At 36.9% G+C, this 20,895-nt stretch overlaps 2 protein-coding genes across 2 annotated transcripts in view; both read right to left on the bottom strand.

The window, feature by feature from the left end:
- LOC107589893 (kinesin-associated protein 3-like) overlaps positions 1-5,946 on the bottom strand; it is a 23,873-nt gene extending 17,927 nt beyond the window's left edge. The window contains exons 1-4 of the mRNA XM_016278468.1: positions 5,931-5,946; positions 4,874-4,999; positions 3,312-3,410; positions 1,756-1,845 (exon numbers count right to left, since the gene is read on the bottom strand). Of these exons, the coding sequence (XP_016133954.1) occupies positions 1,756-1,845; positions 3,312-3,410; positions 4,874-4,999; positions 5,931-5,946 (331 nt within the window). The remainder of the gene's footprint in view (positions 1-1,755; positions 1,846-3,311; positions 3,411-4,873; positions 5,000-5,930) is intronic.
- A 1,213-nt stretch (positions 5,947-7,159) lies between these two features.
- Positions 7,160-20,771, bottom strand: LOC107589864 (kinesin-associated protein 3-like). Its single transcript, XM_016278437.1, has 9 exons — positions 20,698-20,771; positions 18,959-19,083; positions 18,770-18,868; positions 18,498-18,676; positions 16,888-17,050; positions 14,360-14,460; positions 8,898-9,006; positions 8,583-8,695; positions 7,160-7,347 (listed from the first exon to the last, which is right to left on the bottom strand). The coding sequence occupies exons 2-9, from the start codon at positions 19,029-19,031 to the stop codon at positions 7,204-7,206; spliced, it is 981 nt and encodes a 326-aa protein (XP_016133923.1). The 5' UTR covers positions 19,032-19,083; positions 20,698-20,771; the 3' UTR covers positions 7,160-7,203.
- Positions 20,772-20,895: the final 124 nt, after the last annotated feature.

Raw genomic sequence — 20,895 nt, 5'->3', positions numbered from 1 at the left:
CAAGGAAACGCTGTATCTGGTGTTCCAGAAGCGCCTCCTGCTGTCAGAGAGTGAATCTGCATCTCATTCAGAGCATCTGTTTGTTTCGTTCAGGCATGTAGTATAATTTCACAAAGCTAGTCAGAACATTCTGTTTTTGCTTCAAATTGGGTTATTATTAAATAAAATTATGTATATGAAATTATATAACTAAATGATATGAAATGATATAAATGATATGTATATGAATTATATAACTACAATTAAATAACTGTAATTACAGATTTAGGTTAAATAAAGATGTCAGTCTTTATTTTTCTTCTTTTTAGGAAACAAATCAAAGAAAAAATAAACAAATTATACTGTTCCTAATATTCTGTATGTTTCTCAAAAACAAAATATATTGTGTTCAGTGGAACCCAGTCATTTAAAAATAACACATTTTAGAGCAATAACTACAATACCGTGAAACTGTGATGCTTAAACGAAACATGCTTAAGGTTATCATACCGTCAAAATCTCATACCGGCCCATGCCTAGATGCGAGCATTGAGAATTGTTTTGAAATTGGATCATGAATCCCAGAATCAATATCTAATCAAATGTTGTTTTTGTTTTATTATTATTATATATTTTTTAAATTTAAATAATGTATAAATAAAAAGACTTGAAGTTTGCACCCAAGGCTGTCAACTTTTTTAACCATCTCATATATATAAAAAAAATGTTTTCACAATTTTACAGTAGTCTCCTTTAATTTATTACTTTATCTTATGATTTGTTGCTGTGTGTTTGTCAACAGTAAGTGACAACTGATTGTAGAAGTATCTAAGCAAAGCTTTTAATGTCAAATTAATTAGTTAAACTTTATTTTGATAGTCCACTTTAGACATTCTACTAACTATAAGTACATTTGTAACTACATGTCAATGTAAAAGTGACTTATAGACAGCAGAATGTCTAAAGTGCTTTTCTTACTTAGAGTTTTTGTCTTGTTTCTAGTCCAAATATCGAAAAATTCTTAAATCAAGAAGCATTTTCTAGACAAGTAAAAAATTATTGTCTTGTTTTCAGAAAAAAATAAGTCAAAATTAAGTGAGTTTTACCTTCAAACAAGCAAAATTATCTGCCAATGGGGTAAGCATAATAATCTTGTTTTTTAGTTTCAAATAATGCTTCTTGATTTAAGAATTTGAACTAAACAAGACAAAACTCTAAGTAAGAAAAGCATTTTTTTGCAGTGTAAATTAATCCACAAAACGGACAATTTTGTTACCTTTCTGAAGGTATATTTACCATGATAATCTGAATTAATAAATTAATTTAGCTTGAGTAAAATTTTTTAAATGTATATTTATTTATAAAACTTACTGTAAAATTACCTTAAGTGGAAAAAGTCTTTTTCATAGAATGGCCGATGAAAATGTAAATCTGCATACTTTATATCAATGTCAAACATGTCAGTCTATGGAGCCAGAGCTATACATCTGCACTTTCTCTGTCACCACGGATACAAACCAGATCCCACACGCACACTTTCATGTGGCCGAGGCTTAACGAGCAGGCTAATAAAGTGAATGAAACACTTCCCCAAACAAACCTGCCTCTTAAGAGTTCACCACCAATTACTGCTATCTAATGTCAGTGAGTGGGCATTAACTGCAGAGATCTTATCGGCACTGTAAACATCAGGATTGAGCAAACACACACACACACACACTGAAGTCTCCGATTTGGATTTGAGTGCTCATATGTAGTGGGGTATTTTGTAGATACTTACGGCAATAATGTCCAGAGTGTTGTCACAAACCTGCCGGATCTCCACATTTTTGTCGTGCATAAGGTCGATGAGGTAAGCTGGGGCCTCTTTGAGATACGGTTAAGGAGTTCACAATTCATTGACAATTAAAGCCTAATAATCGTGGCGTCTCAATTACCATTATTACAAGTTTCAGTCAGTGAAAAATCTTCCCATCTACATCAAAGAGAAAAGTCTTGATATATGTGACCCTGGACCACAAAACCAGTCATAAGGGTCAATTTTTTAAATTGAGATTTATACACTGAATAAATAAGCTTTCCATTGGTGTATGGTTTGTTAGGATAGGACAATATTTGGCCGAGATACAACTATTTGAATATCTGGAATCTGAAAGTGCAAAAATCAAAATATTCAGAAAATCGCCTTTAAAGTTGTCCAGATGAAGTTCTTAGCAATGCATATTACTAATCAAAAATTAAGTTTTGATATATTTACAGTAGGAAATTTACAAAATATCTTTATGGAACATGATCTTTACTTAATATCCTAATGATTTTTGGCATAAAAGAAAAATCTATAATTTTGATTCATAAAATGTATTTTTGGCTATTGCTACAAATATACCCCAGCGACTTAAGACTGGTTTTGTGCTCCAGGGTCACATTTTATCATGCCATGTAAAAACCTGCAAATTTGTAAATTTTATTTTAGCCAGCTATTCCTAGTGCACAGTCTTCATTCTTAAATATTTAGAATGTGCACTTAAGTGTATTAATGCAGTGATATAATTATTCATATTATTAATAATTATTATTTATTAGACAGTATTTAGCATTATTAATGTAGAGAAGTAGTTTGCCGTTATTAACAATAAAGCCACACATGGACCCATTTTGGCCATCCTTGCCATAGAAATAATTATTTATTAAAAAGAAAGAACAACTGAGTGTGAGGGTGTGAACAGCTCAACAGCTCAGTGTAAAATTGCCATATGATTACAATAATTTCAACCAAAATCTGGCAAATATCTTGTATTGGAGCTGAAGTCTTCAGTTTTGTGGTCTTGGTCTTTAGACTTTGTGAAACCACATAAAAATGGCATTGTCTGCATTTGAGTCCCACTGGTCTGGTCTTAGGCAGTCTGATATTGGTCTGGATGTAGGTCTACCCCAGAGGCATTAAAGTATTGTACTGTCAAATGTCTTGTCATGAAACCTTTAAAAAGTGCTTTGTGGTGTAACATCAAAAATAGCATTTAATATGTCTGAATCAATCGAACTACATTAAGTCAGACTACATTAGTTCATTTTTTGGATCAGATCAAGTATAAATAGATCCGTAGGGTAACAATTATATCCTGCCACTTTTTACAGTGCAGTCAAACTCAGGTTTTTTTTTCTCCTTCTGTCTAGATGTGAAAATAATCAATACTGCAGCTAAAGGTAAGAACAAATTAAGACTGAAGAGCCCAACAGTATCAACGCAGCAGTGAACACAGGACCATTTACAAAACATCTGCACAGATAAACATGCCTATACATGGAAAATCTATTTATTATAACAAGGATACGGGTGTCCTTAATGATGACATCTCTGGTGGCCTGGTGGAAGACCATCTGGTAGAAAACGTAGATGATCTGACACACAAATTCATCGTCTTCCTGTTGGGCTGAAAACAGCAACACAAACAGATGAAGAACATTACTTTGACCTCACGAAATAAAGCATTTTGCTTCGTATGAAGGATTGGATCAATAATGTTTCCTCACAGACATATTATTATATGAAGGCACAATCGTTTCCTTATCACGAGAATATCTGCACGTCAGCATTAAGCTGTAAAGCGATACGGCAAACCAACAAACGCGAACACTCCAGTGCAGCTGCGCAGGCATTTCCTATCCGATGGAGCCTGTTCATGTGAGCTGACGTTCAAAACCTCCTCCGGTGGATCATGTTTATGTATGAAGGCTCTCGTGAGAAGCCGCCATTTGGGGAGAGTATCAACTTTTCCTCTGAAATGATACAGAAAGCTCCTATGGAGAACTGTGCGGTTGTAGCTGCCCCCTCCTAACTTTAATAAAAGCCTTTATTTCAATTTTGATCTGGCTCAGAATGCTCTCGTCCCCTGGGATCGAAATTCCTCCAGAAGAATGATAGCAAAGAGGCTAGCTGCTCCATGGGACCAGAAACTGAATACCGCTACCGCAAGGAGCTGTACAAGCTTTGCACAAGCTACAAATAACATCAAAGAGAACATGTCAGCACCTCTTCAGATGAGAAAGAGCCAATGAATGGGTATACGAACACAAGTGCTGAAACGTTATGTATAAATAAAACAATACCCAAGCATCTGTCAATGCGGCGTTGCCACATAATGCTTATCGCGGGGAAAACAAATGTCAGATTTGTTACTGCATTGTTGTGATCAAAGTTATAAAATATTATATGGCATGTAGTGCAAAAACATTTCAGATGTTGAATTTCATGTAATTGTGTCTGGAGTGGGAAAAAAGTGGCCAATTCAAAAGAAACAAGTTTCTTTTCTTTTTCTCTTTGAGAGGAGCTGTATATGTTGGGACGGTTGCTCTCTTGGCCCTCCACCTCCTTGGCCCCATAAACATGTATTCTTTTCATGGCAAGGAAGAGCCTCACCATCAGGCATTTATTGAAATGAGGGCTCACATTGAGCAGAACCAGCAAATCTGATGCATGCCATGAACCTGGTGCTTTCCTGTTCCTGAAAACACTGTCACTTCCCAGCACATAATGCATAAAGCGAGAACCAGCCCTCTGTGTCCCACGCAGCCATGGGCTGTTTATTTATTCTAATTTAATATTAGTTTAGTCTAAATAAACTCATTTCATCAGATCACATTAGGGAAGACAAAGCATGCCAAATTGAAATCTGGTACTTGAGTGGCTACAGACACGCAAAGCAGGGGGGCAGCTGTTGTGATTCAGCCAAACAAAAGTAGAAATCAAAACAGCACTGATCTGATTTATTTTTATGGCTAGCGATAATGAAAAAGATTTTATGTTGAGAGGGTTTGGAGAAGCGTTTGTTTCTTTAAGCACTTATCCTCTGGCTCAATGCTAATGAATGTGTGTAAATGTTGGCAGCGCGCTTACCATTCAGCAGCTCAATAAGAGCAGAAATGATGCCAGACTTAGCCAGCACGACGGCACAAGAGTTGTCCATTGACACCGTACCGATCATGATCACTACCTCCAGGATCAGGTCATCCTCTGCTGAGCCTGAAACACAGGTCAAAGGTCAAATCTGGTTTAGCATAATGCAAAATGTTTTTTCATACTACTCCAATAAGAAATGCCAATGGATGACTTACTACCTTTGGAAAAATGTGTTTAATAATTTGTTTCATTTAATTGTAACAAATAAATGAGGTTGATGTGAAAAGTTCGGCTGTTTTTACACAAAATTGGATTACAAGAGAAACAAAATGATAATATTTATTTTGGGATTAAAAATGGACATCTCTCATAAATGTGAGGTAATGTGATGTAGCACATTGTACTACACTGCAGATTAATATGTTAAGGTTTCATACTGGATATTGTTTCACAAACAACCTTAACAAAATAGGATGTAGTTTAAAGGGGTCATATGATGCGATTTCAAGTTTTCCTTTCTCTTTGGAGTGTTACAAGCTGATTGTGCATAGATAAGATCCCTGAAGTTGCAAAGACTAACACGCGACTCTGTTCCCCTTTCGGGCTTGAACTGATGGTAAAACTAATGACATTATTTACTGTCTTTACATTTATTTTGAAAGATGAAGCTCGCGATTATGGTAAGGGTACATTTCCAACGAGTGGTTGCGGTGTTCGGCCAATCACAATGCACTGGGTCAGCTGGCCAATCAGAGCAGACTGAGCTTGTCGGAAGGAGGGACTTTGTAGAAAACGAAGCGTTTGAGAGAGGCGGGGCATAGAGGACTTACAATAATGTACAGTATTTGAAAAACAATGTGTTTTTTGAACATTAAAGCATGTCAACATATTCTGTTACACCAAATACACAAAATAATGATCTTTAAAAAAGCATCATATGACCCCTTTAAAGTTTATGAATACTTGATATTAGATAATTATGGAAATTTGAAATTGGTCATTTGAAATACTCCATCTAAAACTTTTAAACAGCATTCTGAAAAATTTGACATACAGTTTTGTGAGTTCATAGTAGTTAGGAGACTACACAGACTATTTGTATTTCTTTAAAAATTGTGTCACACACAGGACCTTTTAATGAACAGGCAAAAGGTGACGAAAAATTACGAAAAACTTGTAAAGTCTGTGATCTAACATCCTGATGTCAATAAAAAAGGCACATTTTGTGTCAACTACTCATTAGGGTTGTGACGGTGAGGAAACTTTCCCACCGGTTAATCGACGTGTGACAACACCGATAATACCGGTATCACCGTGGGGGCAGGGGCATTGCCTCTTTTCCTCGATTTCCTGCACTTTTAAATAGCTTGCAAAAGCAGCGTGCGCATTTTACTTTCACTTTCAAATAGCGGCAATTCGGCGTAAAGCAATTGTTCGTTTTTAGTTCTCTTGAATTTTCCCTCTATTCCTTGCTTTCCTTCGCTTTTAAATAGCTTAAAAGCACAGTGCGCATTTTACTTTCACTTTAGCGTTCGAATTAGCGTCAATTCGGCATCAATTGCTTGAATGCAATAACAAAATAGAACGTCAAAACTCTTTCACAACGAAACACAGCGTCACACTCGGCGGGATAGAGTGAGCGGCAGCGGGCAGGCTTGCGGCAACCACATGTGACGACCCCGGGCTGGACTCCGCTTCGTCCACTGTGAAAGCCGATCCGGCAATCCACAGCACGAAGTTGATGTATTTCCTCAGCGACCAGCACGGATCAGCTCTAGGCATGACGAAGCAGATATCTTCCTCTTTTGGAAGGCCAAACAAAGTAGTTTCGCTTTCACAATGAAACACACAGCGCCTTCACGACATGGCGGCAGCAACAATAACAATACTACAGCGAGAATAAAAGTTACGCCTTCTTTCTTTGCGTGAACATTTGGGCGGCGTTATGCAAATCTTCCCACATCGTGACGTAGACATGTGGGGGCGTGTTAGAACGAGCCGTTTTAGGTAGGTGTGGCTGACTCTTAACTTTTATAAAGAATATCTCTTTGGATTTGAGACTTTAGTCTTTGCAACTGTACAGATCTTCTTTATGCACCAAGAGCTTGTAACACACCAAAGAAAAAGTAAAAATTGAAATCGCATCATATTACCCCTAAAAAAACTTCCAAAATCACCTTAGATAAATGGCAAAAGTCAACAGGCTTTTCAAAATCCAAAACACTGCCAAACAGGCGCTTTTGCATTTCGTTTAGAAACTAAATCATCCGCGATCGTCTTGTCCGTCTCACCCCACTCTTCTTGTCAGTCAGCTCGACTCACTCTCCTCACTGGAAAAATGAAATGTGATCTGTGATGCAATTGTCGTTCGGCACAGGTATGGTGAGGTTTGCCATTGTACCCAAGCACTCAATAACAAACTCTTCATCGCCCTCCTGTTTGATCTGAGCAGCCAGATAACCCACATAGTCCTGAAGGGTAAATGACAAAATATCTTTAGGTGTTCATTTAGCACAGTAGTTCCCAACCTGTAAGATACTTAAAGGGGTCCTATTATGCTTTTTCACTTTTTCAGCTTTAGTTAGTCTGTAATGTTGCTGTTTGAGCATAAAAAAGATCCGCAAAGTTACAAAGCTCAAAGTCCAATTCAAAAGGAGATATTTTATTTAAAGTCCCCCTGTAGTGAAAATCAAGTTTTTTATGTTGTTTATTTGTCTATGTGGTGTTTTTAATATGCTTTTAGACAAACCATGTGCCAATCTATTAATTAACACCATTGCTGAGTATTTTCTCCTTAAAACTGTAGTTTCCCAATGGCTGACCCAGAAATATGGTTTGAAACAGCCCTTAGTTTGCTACGTCACAAACCAATAACCAATCATGTCAAGGGATCGATTCCTATCACTAGCACGCAAAATATACCAATACCAGCACAAAACCAAAAATAAATCAGAGCAAAAAACCCATGAAGCTGTGGTTTAATCTGAATTTAGAACCGCTAACTTGCATTATAACCCGTGGCAACAGAGTAAAAGTAGCCCGGAGTCAGACGCACATCTCCCGCAGAGCTAGCTTTCCCAAGGCAGACGAACTTAGAGTGGTTACAATCATCCGGGTTTAAATCGTGCTCATATTTATTTGAAATTGATGCAATATTTGCACTGAAGCTTTTCCCGACCAGGTGCCGAGTGGTGCCAATCACAACACACACTGACCCAGCTAACCAATCACAGCACATTTCGTATTTCAGAAGGCGGGCCTTCATTTGATACAGGAACTATTCGAGCCGTTCATGCCAGACTGGGGAGAGAGGTGTTGTAATAATGTAAAATATGTGAAAAATAATGTGTTTTTCGAACAACCTAGTATGAGAGCCTGTTCTGTACACCCCCAAAACAAAATCAAGACTTTGTAAAATAGCATAATAGGACCCCTTTAAGATTTCAATTTTGCTTCATGAAATTACAAATTAAAAAAATATTTGGGCTATCAAATATATAAAAGAATAATAAGATAATAATAATAATGTTTTTAAAATTTAATCTGTAATAATTTTTAATTATTATAATTTACCGCTCACACTATGTATTGTTTTTAGCTTAAAAGTGAAAGTCAATACAACAATGCTAAATGATGCTTTGATGTTTTAAATGTTTATAATGTGTAACTTGTGACTCTTAATAGAATGGCAGAATATTGTATTTACAATGAAGAGCTGTTTCAGAGGTCCATCGTGCTGTGAGATGTTCCTGATCATTTTCATCAGCAGCGGGTCCTTCAGTTTGAGTGCTCTTTTCATCAGCATCTTCAATCCATTACCTACAGAGCAAATACACAAATAACCATGTTCAGCCAGAGATTGATCATAAATTTGAGCAGATTTCATGTAATATTTATTACAGAAGAGCAACAGCTGTTGCTGATGTGTGACAGTATGCTTTATGACATGTAAACACAGATGTTTTGACAGTGTTGCTCAGCACTGCATGTTATTCCAGGAGAATTACATTCCGGCTCTTACCCTCACAGATAATCTGAGCGTTAGTCTTATTAGCAGCCAGGTTGATGCAGAAGGAAATGAGCTCGGTGTCGATTCTCTCTTCGCCATGTTCAAAGACCATTTGCATGAGCTGCTCACACACAGAAACAAACAGAAAAAAATCAGAAACTCTGAGGTTTTCCAAACTTTCTTTACTGCTGCAAACAGGGCACCAAAAACGTGCATTGACAGAGTTTGTACTTTTTACAGAGGCAACAGCAAATGTATTTAAACTAAAATATCACAACTGCAGGAAACTGTCTACTACATGCTTGAAGGCTCTGTAGCGTCTGGACCAATCAGACACACCATTTTTCATTAGATTGAACAAATCAGTTATTCATTAGATTAACAAATAGTCACAGACCCCTCACCCAATAAACATACTGGGTGCCAGGATGTCTGCGAACGACAATAGGCCTCTGATTCCATGGCAACCAATGCTGATATCACTGGTTTTATTGCCCAAAGGAATGTGGGTAGAGAAACTCACTACATTTTCCATAGGAAAGACACAATGCACAGTAAAAATGGACTCTTCTCTAATTAATTCATAGGAAAACCTTTCTTTGAATGAACACACATATCCTTCAGGTCATTGTTTATGTTGTTACTGTCTTTGTATATTGTCTTTTATATTGTATACTGTTTTATGTATCTTATGATGGAACCACTCGTTCCTGTCATCTTACCTGTGTGTAATCCTATCATGTTTAGTATCTAGGAATTCGTCTTCTGATGATCTAAACAAGCGTGTATATTATATGTTGGTACATAGGCAATATATTAGTGTTCTTAGAATCATTAGTAATTTCGATTCAAGTTCCATAAGCAAATTACCATGCTTTCACACAATGGGTCATAAAACTCCCCAGTATTTCCAAACTCCCGCTTGGGATTTTTGAACTAAGAAACTGATGTTTCCTTCAGGCTGCAGATCTGCTGAATATCCAATGGTCCCATAGATTCATGCTTTATTTCTTTTCTCTTTACTGCCTAAGCTTTAATCCTGTTCCTATACCAACTGTATGCGTGTGTGTACGTGTGTGTGTGTAGGTGTATGTTAGACTAGTTTAAGTGTTTATGTAGTTAATAAAGTCTTACTTGTATCACACCTGAGGTTGTTCATTGTTTGCTCATAATCGTAGTCCCTAATCATGCAGATTTCTGCTACATGCTAGTACATGAGTAGTATTGTACAGTAAGTTATTTCCCTTAACCAGGAAATTAACATTCTTAGAATTGACAGACAGTTGACCCTGAGAGGTCAAGTAAATACTTACAGCGGATCTAAATATTTATAATTAATTATAACTAGTTATGATTAATTATTCATATTTCCCCTTTGAGCTGATTCGCTACAGCTCACACTGATTAACATGATGGCATATTTAGCACAACTTTTAGACCGATTTAATCCTTTCAGTTCACTTATACCGCATGCCATGCTTCAGGTTCCCCTATTAACTATTGTAAAAATCAGGACATCAATATTTTATTAAAAAAGATTATCTAAGCATAATTTTTATGATGATTATTATTTATATTAAGAGTTGTAGTGCTATTATTTTTTTGTTACAATTAAATTTTAATTGCAATTTTAAAAAATCACTAATAATACTATTATTAGTACTATATTATAATATTACTATATTATTACTATTATATAGTATTACAGTACTATTTAATAACAATAATGAAAAAACAACAATAACAACAACAACCACTTTAATTTGGGCTGACACCTGTCTGACAGACAAGTACATTGAAAAGCTTAATCTAATGTGAAGCCTGGAATAGTTTTTCAGATCAGGACGCATTTGTGGTTTCCAAATGTCCTCAGAGAGTGATATCACAATGGCCCTAATGAAGAACATTTCAAAACTGAGGAGCATTGCATGTGGAGTATCGTGGAACAGTCAGAGGTAAAAACAAAAGAAAAGAAAGAAATGATGAAAGAGGTGGTTCCTGACAGGGAGAAGTATTAGTGCTGTCAGTGTTGGCGAAAGGATTGCTATTTGTGTTTTTATTCAAAAGCCAGAGAGAGTTGAGAAAATATCCCACAGTCCGCTTCAATCAGATCAATGCTGCAACTGATAACAGCCCAATGAGAGAGACTTGACAGGCCTATCTTAAGGAGATAACTGGCCACTGGCCACTGGCCAATGGATTCAGCATGTGTGGGTAAAAAGAGGGATAAGAAGATGAACAGATGAAGAGAGAGGAGCTCCATAGGCCGCAATGGGCATGGGCCATGGTGTGGGCCAGTTGGATGTTGAACAGGAAGGAACAAACAGACCAACGCAGGCCTGTGAAGAAGCAGCAGTGAGCAATCAGGCCTTTCCCATATTGAGTATCACATAACCTGGTCCCTGGCCTTCAAATCACGCAGTCTAGACTCACTGGCACCTGCTTGCTCCTATTTACCAGCAATGGGAGGCCCTGCCTCGTACCCCTGAGTCATCCCCTCCCTCCCTCCCACCTCCGTCTCTGAGCTCTCCATGGTTTCATAGCTCCATAAGCCCTGCGAGCATTTCCTCACACACACACACACACACACACACACACACACACACACACACAGCTTTGAGTAATTATAGCGAGACCCCTTTGTGGAAGAGGAATGGGTCCAATGCCGAGCCTCTTCTCGTCAGTTCAGAACCCAGAGCAGCGAGGCTGTTTGATCTAAAATCTCCCTTACAGAAGAGAGTCCAGTCTAACTGCCAGCACAGACCTGAGGGACCCCAGATCCACAGACACAAATGGACACACAGATGAAGCTACTAGTGAAGAGTCAGGGGATTCTTCAAAATAAGAAAGGAAAATAAAGGACAAAAAATTAAAATAAAAAGAGTGAACAAATGAATAAACAAATGCAAAAACCCAAGAACAAAAGAATGAACAAAATAACAAAGGAAAGAAAACAAGAAAAGAAAAAGAAAGAATAAACAAACGCAAGAATGAAAGAACCAAAGAAAAAGAACAAAAGCATGAACAACTGAAAGACAGAACAAATGAAAGAAAAAGAATGAACAAATGTATTAAAGAAAGAAACAAATGAAAGAATGAATAAACAAACAAAAAAGAATGTATAAAAAAATGAAAGAACAAATAAACAAATGAGTATTAAAAGAAAGAAAGAAAGAAAGAAAGAAAGAAAGAAAGAAAGAAAAGCATTGCATACCTCCCAAAGGAGTCCCACAGCTATTCTGACATCATGCCCTGACTGTCTCCAGGCGGATTGGCAGAACGATTAGGTTGAGGAATTTAACTTTTTTTTTTTTAACAAGCATCTGGTAGACATTTTCACCCAATTAGAGAAGACAAGCATTTTAAAGATGACAACGCTCGGGCAGAAGTTGTTTCAGAGAAATTGTACCCAGGCAATTGCTGGTGACCCCACAGAGGCCCCCCTCCCATTAAATTAGCTCTGTTATCTCATTAACGCCATGTGAGAGAAAGACAGTGCAGCAATTAGCCCACTTTACAGCATAAGGTGAGGTGCACACATGATACAGTACATACCTGGCACACCACAGCAGCAAAAATCGCATTGTTATGCACAAAATTCAATAATGAATTCAAAAGTAGGCTAGTGTATTGTGCACTTTTTTTCATTTAAAAGCACTGCTATATGAACAAAAGTGCAATAACATTTGGTTTGCAAACACTTTAAACAAATAAGGTGCTTTTTTACAGCAGTATTCCTTTTACATAGTAGCAGTTAAAATATTTATTGTAAATGTCAACTTATAACGCTTAACGTTTTATAGAAAATATTTTATAGTTTGGTATAGAAAAACAAGTTTTGCTCAGAGTCCAGAGCCTCGATCATAACATTATAACAGGCACCTTCCGAGTAGAGACCTGCACTATCGCGGGACCCAACGCAATCTAGGCTAGGCAATCTTAATCATGCCCGAGTGCGTTTGACCCCCAAAGCCTGGTTCGTTTGACTAGTGTGATCGCTCCGTGCCGCGCTCGGGCGCGGTTCGTTTAGCCATCCCTGGCTCGGTTGGAAGAGGTGGGCCAGAGCATGGTTCAGTTGGGCTCGGGCGCGGCACGCATGTAGTGCCAGAGCGCTGAACTTCTGATATGCGCTGCATGATTGCGTGAACATTTATGAGCGGCAAAAGTGATAGATCTGTAAAGCAATATATTGTGAGAGGGCCGTGTGTTACCACGTGCCAAAAGACTCAAATAATAAACCACAAAGTTAACGAAACGATGCACTCCACTGTGCTGAGCGAAAGGTTTCTCTGCGGTCTTCACATGCCATCGGAAACTTCCTATTTCCTACTTATGAAGTCGTTATTACGAGCACGTTGCATTTTTTCTGTTAAAAATAACAATGAACACAGTGGTTTGCGAATGTTGATGCTTAGCCTAAATACTTTTATCGGGAGCGCTCATGTGAGCGCTGCTGCAGTCTTAGGTCCACCCCATATGCTCTCATTGGTTGAGACGCGTGATGACACCCATCCCAAGCCAGTACTGATCAACATCCCACCACTCCTGTGACCCATGGTTTGTCTGTATGTGTATTCAGAGCCAGTGAGCAACGGACTTTCATAATAATAAAAACTGTATTAATGCACGATAAAATAATTGTCGGCGTTAATCAATTAATGCATTAACGCGATAACGCGTTACAGGATCCTACAGGATAAGTACATACTGCTTTACTTACTATATTTAAAATTAGTAATTAGAAGTGTATACAGTAATGCTGCAATAAGAATTATACAAATTTTTAATTCTAAACATACAAAAAAAGACATACAAATTTCTTAAAAGTTTAATCAGTATCACCACAGAACGCATTTTGGCCTGCCTGACCCTAACCCTAACCCTAACCCACATAAACAGCTTTTATAATCTACATTAATAACTAATAATTCACTTGATGATAAAAAAAACAACAATAATGAATTTCATTATCAGTTAGGAACCCTGAAGTGACGTAAGCCAGGCGACAGCGATGTCGTTTAATCATGATGGAGGAAACAGAAGTATCTGGGTTCAGTGCATCCATCACTGTTTTCCATGTTCGTGGAGTAAGTCTATGTAAACTGTGTTTACACCTCTTTTTAAAAATGGCAGGTACTGGTGTTTCACTAGTTTCCTTTGACTTCCATTGAAATTTGTATTGATCCAATGGAAGTTGATGGAAACCGAATGCTTTTAATTACTAGAATTCTTCGAAATATCTTCTTTTACTGTGTTTATGTTTCAAAGAAGAAAAAAAAGTTTTGTAATGACATGAGGGTATGGGTAAGTGAACTATCCCTTTAATATTATTTAATATCATTTATTTGGTCATTTAAAATGTTTTGTTATGTTTCTTTATATCATAACCTCTACATTTCAAAAATAACCAATAGAATAATCAATTATCAAAAGCCCCAATCTCAATCAAAAGTGAATAGAGTGAAGACGCTGACCTGAGGAATGCAGTCTGTATACGCGAACATGGATTTAGATTTGTCGTCCACGCTGATATGGTAGGGGATACGCATCGCTATGTGCTTGTGTGTGTCATCACCTACAGAAAAGATGAGAAAAAAAATCTTCAGGGAGATTCACAACGCATGTAAACTTTTCAAACGCTATCTAAATTGATCAGTCGCGCTCAGTTAGGTAATGTATTTATACTGGCTCGTGCTGAGAGCGAGTCATTTATCACGGAGATTATAGATAAGAGCATGTGGGGTATGTGATTACAATCCAAACTCAGTCCAGAAGGGAGAGAGAGAGACTGCAGATACACACGCACCACACACACTCACGCTACTCCCTACAAACACTCATTAATAACACTTTTCGCCCTCCTCCTCTTCTTCCCTAATGCTGATCCTCCCCTGTGAGATAGGAAACACTCAGATAGAGCAATGGCATAATCAGTCATTATGAGTCCGACCGTGGCAGTCGGGACCCGAGACACCCTAGAACACATTATCACATCGGCGATTAGAAGCAGATGTGACCGCTGGGGATATCAGGATAAAAAAGGAAGAGAGAGTGAGGGAAAGCTGAGTAGGTAAAGAAGAGGTTTGCTTAGTTTATTTAATTGGGAACACAGGAGGAGGCATATAGCGGCATTAATAAGCGAGGGCCGTCCTGAGCAGGCCTTCGGTGGCGGAACATGTGCTTCTCGTTAGCAGCCGCAGACTGCGTTGACCCGCGTCGCTGCCTCACCTCAGCGAGAGTAAGCGGAGACGGACTTTACGACAGCAGCCAGGCATTCTCTTAAACTCAGCCCTAACTGTTGAAGCGTAAATGGCTAACACATTGAAAAAACACACAATTAAGCCCTTAGATGTAATCACGAGAAGGATTTACAAAGCAGCTTCTACTTCATTTCGATGTGGAGGAGTAATTCGAGCTGGTCAGGAACAGAGATGCATGTCATATGATGCATCAAATTACTAGAAATATTGTGGTGGATGCCTGACAGAAATGCATGAAAAGTGCTGTTGAAATGTTGTGAACGACTGAAAATGAAAACAGACACAAAGAGGAATTATTCTCCTCTGACATGACTAGCTGAACTCATAATCACTGAGTAAATGTGTTCGGCTTCACTTGAGTCAGGGTATCGGATAGAAATGGCCGCAATTTAAGCCAAACCTCCATCATCTGCACCAGCTTCTGCCAAAGCAGGTTCTCGGTTTCAATGTAACTGTATATTCTACTGCTTGTAAAGACAACTATTCTGATATAGATCATATGGTGGTTTTCAAACATTTCAACATTACTGATTTTCCAACGCAAATCCTTGGATGCAACCTTAAATAGTCTCTTTCTAGTTTGAAGATAAGAGTGTATAATACACATCTAAAGATAACTTTAATTTGAAACCTTACAAATGTCATTTTTCCATTAACATCATTCATGTGAGTTTTCGCTCATTGCGTGCTGGGCCAAAAAGGTTGATTTCAAATGGAAAAGAGGAAAATTATATTATCCAGTTCATTTTTAATCTACTGCTTTAAGAAAGTAACATTTCTGGGCTTGGATTAGATGTGCAAAGAGTTGGTCTACAAGCTTTTCTAAATTAGACGTTTTCAAACAGGTCCAGGGACACCTATTAAGAAGGTGGTAGAAAGTGCACAAAAAAATTAAAGAGGAAAAGAAGATTTTGCAAAATGTATTTTTAGGGTTGTTAAAGTTACCTTAAGAAATAAAGTAAATGTTTTTAACTATTACCATTTCATATTTCAACTTTTAAAAAGTTGTTGGAATTTTATGTGATTAATATTAGTTATGTGACTAACACTGAATTTATAGCCGTAGTTTTTAAACAGTAAGAAATAAAAAACAAATAATAATAATAATGTATATATTAATGCTTGGGGTTGGTAAGTTTTTGTTTTGTTTTGTTTTTTAAGAAAGGAATACTTTTTATTCATTAGATAGTAAATACATTTATAATGTTGCAAAATATTTTAAATAAATTGTGTGTTGTTTTTTTTTATCGTTCTATTCATCAAATAATTCTAAATATATATATATATATTATGGTTTCCACAAAAATATTAAGCAGCACAGCTGTTTTTAACATTGGTAATCACGAAAAATGTTTCTTGAGCACCAAATCAGCATATTAGAATAATTTCTAAAAACTGAAGTAATGGCTGCTGAAAATTCAGTTTTGCCATCACAGGAATAAATTACATGTTAAAATATATTAAAATAGAAAACCCTTATTTTAAATTGTAATAATATTTCCCAATATTACTCTTTTACTGCATTTTTTTATATAATGCAGCCTTGGTGAGAATAAAACATGAAATGCATGAAAAAAATCTTACTTCTGAATGGTAGGATATGTTAAGTGGGAGAACTTGCACAATTGGTGGCTGACTAAATACTTTTTTGCCCCACTGTATAATGATCACTATTTCTACAGAATCTCGAACTGAGGGTTTTAGGCAATCTCCCTTGATATGATGGTTAGAAAGAGAGTTACCCAGCAGATCAGTGAGTTTGCGTAGCAAACCCACATGCACTATTTTGGTATGCAGGCCCGTGTCAAAGGAGAGGTTGTGGAGGAGTCGCAGAGTGATGTTCATCAGCTCTTCATCTTCACATGAAACCAGACGAGCCAGCTTCTTCACAGTGTCCATTTCAGCCTGTTACAAAGGCACAAGTGAAATATAAATAGTACATTTTAAATTAGATGTCGAAAGAAACTACTATATAAAATTATTTAATCTTTTAACGGCTTAGTCTGAAGAAACAAACAGAATCATCTTCTATTCTCAGCTGCTCCTACAATAGCCAGAGGTTTTTTTTTTTTGTCCAACATGTGTTTTTATGTACAACATGATGAAAGATTTTCAAAGCCAAAGCCTATTTCTTTTATCTACAACAAGGATTTGGTTAAGGGATACAGGGGAAAAAACAACTTCTGTCTTGATAAATGCACATTCATAGCCAGAGTAGATTGATTCCAGGTGCAGTGACAGTGGAGCAGTGTAGGACAACCAGGACGAATCGCAGTTCAGCAATGACAGAAACTTCCTGATATAAATGACCCCATCATTCTCCAGGACACCTTAAAGGTGCAGCTTTATGCTTAAATAAAATGCATCATATTTATATTATATCTACATATACCGGTCAAAAGTTTTGAATAATTTAGATTTTTTTTATTGTTTTTTTTTATATATTTAAATCATTTTTTTATATATTGATCAATTTTTTTATGTCTCTTCTGCTCACCAAAGGCTGCATTTATTTGATTAAAACATATAGTAAAAACAGTAATATTGTGACATATTATTACAATTTAAAAGAACTGTTGTCTATTTTAATATATTTTAAATATAATTTATTCCTGTGGTGGCAAAGCTGAATTTTCAGCATCATTACTCCAGTCTTCAGTGTCACATGATCCCTCAAAAATTATGATATGCTGATTTTCAAATATTACCATTTATTATTGGTGCTCAATTAAAAATAATGATTGTTGTTGAAAATATCTTTTGCTGCTTAACATTTTTGTGGAAACTTTTTCAGGATGTTTTTTATGAATAGAAAGTTCGAAAGAACAGAATTTGAAATCTTTTTTGAAATCTCTTTTGATCAATTTAATAATATATATACATTTTTTAATCATTCTTATAACAAACTTTTGAATGGCAGTGAATCACAGTTTCCACAAAAATACAAAGCAGCAAAAAGTTTAACATAATGGTAACAATAAGAAATGTCCTTGAGCACCAAATCAGAATATTAGAATGATTTCTGAAGGATCATGTGACACTGAAGACTGGCGTAATGATGCTGAAAATTCCCCTCCGCATCACAGAAATAGGTTACATTTTAAAACAGATTCAAATAGAATACAGTTATACGTTCTTTTAGATTGTTATAATATTTCACAATATTACCAGTAATGTTTTTAATGTATTTTTCATCAAATAAATGCAGGTTTGGTAAGCATAAGTGACTTCCTTTAAAACCTTCAAAACACTCAAATATTCCAAACTTTTGACCAGCAGCGTTTAATGATTTTATAACTCATGAAATTGTATTTCAAAGCTTCTGATGTGTTTGACAACAAGAAGATCTCACCATGTCATTCTTGTTCTCCAAGAAGATGCTGAGCTTTTTGAGGAAGCAGACCACCAGCACCAGCAGCTCCTCATTGTCCCTCTCTAGAGACTTGACCAGCAGGTGCACAATGTTCTTGTTCCTCATCTTGAGCTCCGTGCGGGTGTCCTCAGACAGATTCAACAGCAGGTAGAACGCAACTAGAGCCATGGGGAGGAAGAGGAACACATAAACAAGGCCTCATGGATGATTCCTACTACACTGTGCCACATAAAACATTTCACTTCCTGTACCTCGCAGCAGCTGCTCCTGTTTGACCAGGAGGCTTTGGTATTTCTTAAGGGTTTTCTCATGCTCCTTCCGCAATCTCTGGTTTTCGGGGTCCTCGTCACGTGGATATGTTTAAGGAATAATCTAGTTCGTTTATCACATTTATTTTGTGCTATTAATTTTTTGATTGAAAAGAGTGACAAAAAGGATAAAAGCCTTGCTCTTCTTCTCTAACTCATCCTGCCACAGGTCATATTTCTTCAGCTCATGCTCGATGATGTTCATGCACAGTGCGCCAATCTTATAGTGCGTAATGAGTCCATGGAACTGTGAGAAACTGCAGGAAGAAGACGAGAGGTGAGGGTCTGTCCTCCCCCGACCTCTCCTGGCATCTTCTGCCAGACACTGATGTATGCGATGCAATCTGAGAACTAGACAATGGCTGGTATGCAGAGACACCGAGACGGACGTGCCAGATGAATTTCATACTCTAGTCCTGATTAGTACATAAACAGAGCTGAAAGATCAGGCCAAACAACTCATCATACATTTCAAATACATCCTTCAAACGTCGAAGACATTCTAGCTTGTGAAAAAAATTTCCACATTAGCCATCTGCAATTGAGAGCCAAGGAAAACCATCAAGTGAGAGCATACACTTTAATAGCTCAAATGAATGCTGACAGCTATCTCAGTGAAAGCAGTAACCTGATCTGCAGCTACTAAAGACGTTTTGAGAGCGTATCCCAGTTTTCTTAAGGTTTTCAACCTCATACAAGAGCTATATCAGAATGATATCTGGTATGCAATCTGCTTCTATAAAAATTTTTAAAATAGAGGTAGTATATTAATCCTCCAAAATAGAATATGCTGCGTACTTCTCCCTCTACACTACCGTTCAAAAGTTCGGGGTCAGCAAGATTCAATGTTTTTAAATGAAGTTTCTTATGCTCACCAAGATTGCATTTATTTGATCAAAAATACAGTAAAAACAGTAATATTGTGAAATAATATTTAAAATACCCATTTTATATTTGAATATGGTTTTAAAAGGTAATTTATTCCTGTGATGTCAAAGCTGAATTTTCATTAAATATTACTCCAGTCTTCAGTGTCACTTGATTCTTCAGAAATCATTCAAATATCCAGATTTAGTGTTAAAGAACCATTTCTAATTATTAATAAAAAATAAAAAAAACAGTTGTGCTGCTTTATATTTTTGTAGAAACCAATACTTTTTTCAAAAGAACAGCATTTATTTGAAATACACATATTTTGTAACAATGTAGAAGTATTTACTGTTACATTTGACCATTTTAATGCATCCTGCAAAACAGTATTAATTTCTTTAAAAAAATGTTTAAAAAATCTTACTGGCCCCATACGTTTGAACAGTATGTACATATTTTCAAAATCTACTAGTTATGAGTTATCTGAATGGCTAGTTTACTAGTCATAAGGAAGCCACATAATGTGTGTTTGTGTTCAAAAACAGCTGGATGGAGCGCAACAGATGTATTTAAGAGTTCAACCACTGTGTGGTCAATAGTGTCTCTGTAAGTCTTTCTTTGTTCCCAGACTCCCCACAGAGATTACGTTACAGATTACATTCCCATCATAACAAAAACAACTGCTCACAGTAGGCGATTTAAAGTCTGATTGAAAGTGACTGTCTTGAAATGTAATTTTGAAGCATTGAATTTGTTATTTGAAGCTGTGTTTCGATGGCCGCAGCGGTGTGATGCTAAAAGGGGTTGAATTTGGAGACGCCACTTCTCAGAGAGAGTTCACCGTGCAGACAGCACACTAAAGATCAGCACGCTGTCAGCACACTAAAATCCTCCTCGAACACTGTCTACCTGATTCTATTTCAGGCCCTTTAATGCACCACAACAAAAATGAATATGGCTGTTGATAAAAAGACCAAATAAACTGTACCAAAATTGTGTACCTTGAGAAGCACAAGATGTTGATGAGAGTAGTTGCTAGCTCCACACTGTGCTTCCAGTCCTCTCTCAGTACCCAGGCCAGCGTTAAACATATGAAAAATTAGCACAATTCAACATGTTTAATTAATCACGTGTTAACACATTCACTTTCTCAGCTCTAAGTACCCATAAAATGTGTAACTTAAAATGTGTGTACTTCC

This window comes from Sinocyclocheilus grahami, unplaced genomic scaffold, assembly GCF_001515645.1.
Source record: "Sinocyclocheilus grahami isolate Dianchi unplaced genomic scaffold, SAMN03320097.WGS_v1.1 scaffold121.1, whole genome shotgun sequence".
Lineage (NCBI taxonomy): Eukaryota > Metazoa > Chordata > Actinopteri > Cypriniformes > Cyprinidae > Sinocyclocheilus > Sinocyclocheilus grahami.
The sequence above is the reverse complement of the archived record's forward strand: the minus strand, read 5'-3'. Positions and strand labels throughout refer to the sequence as shown.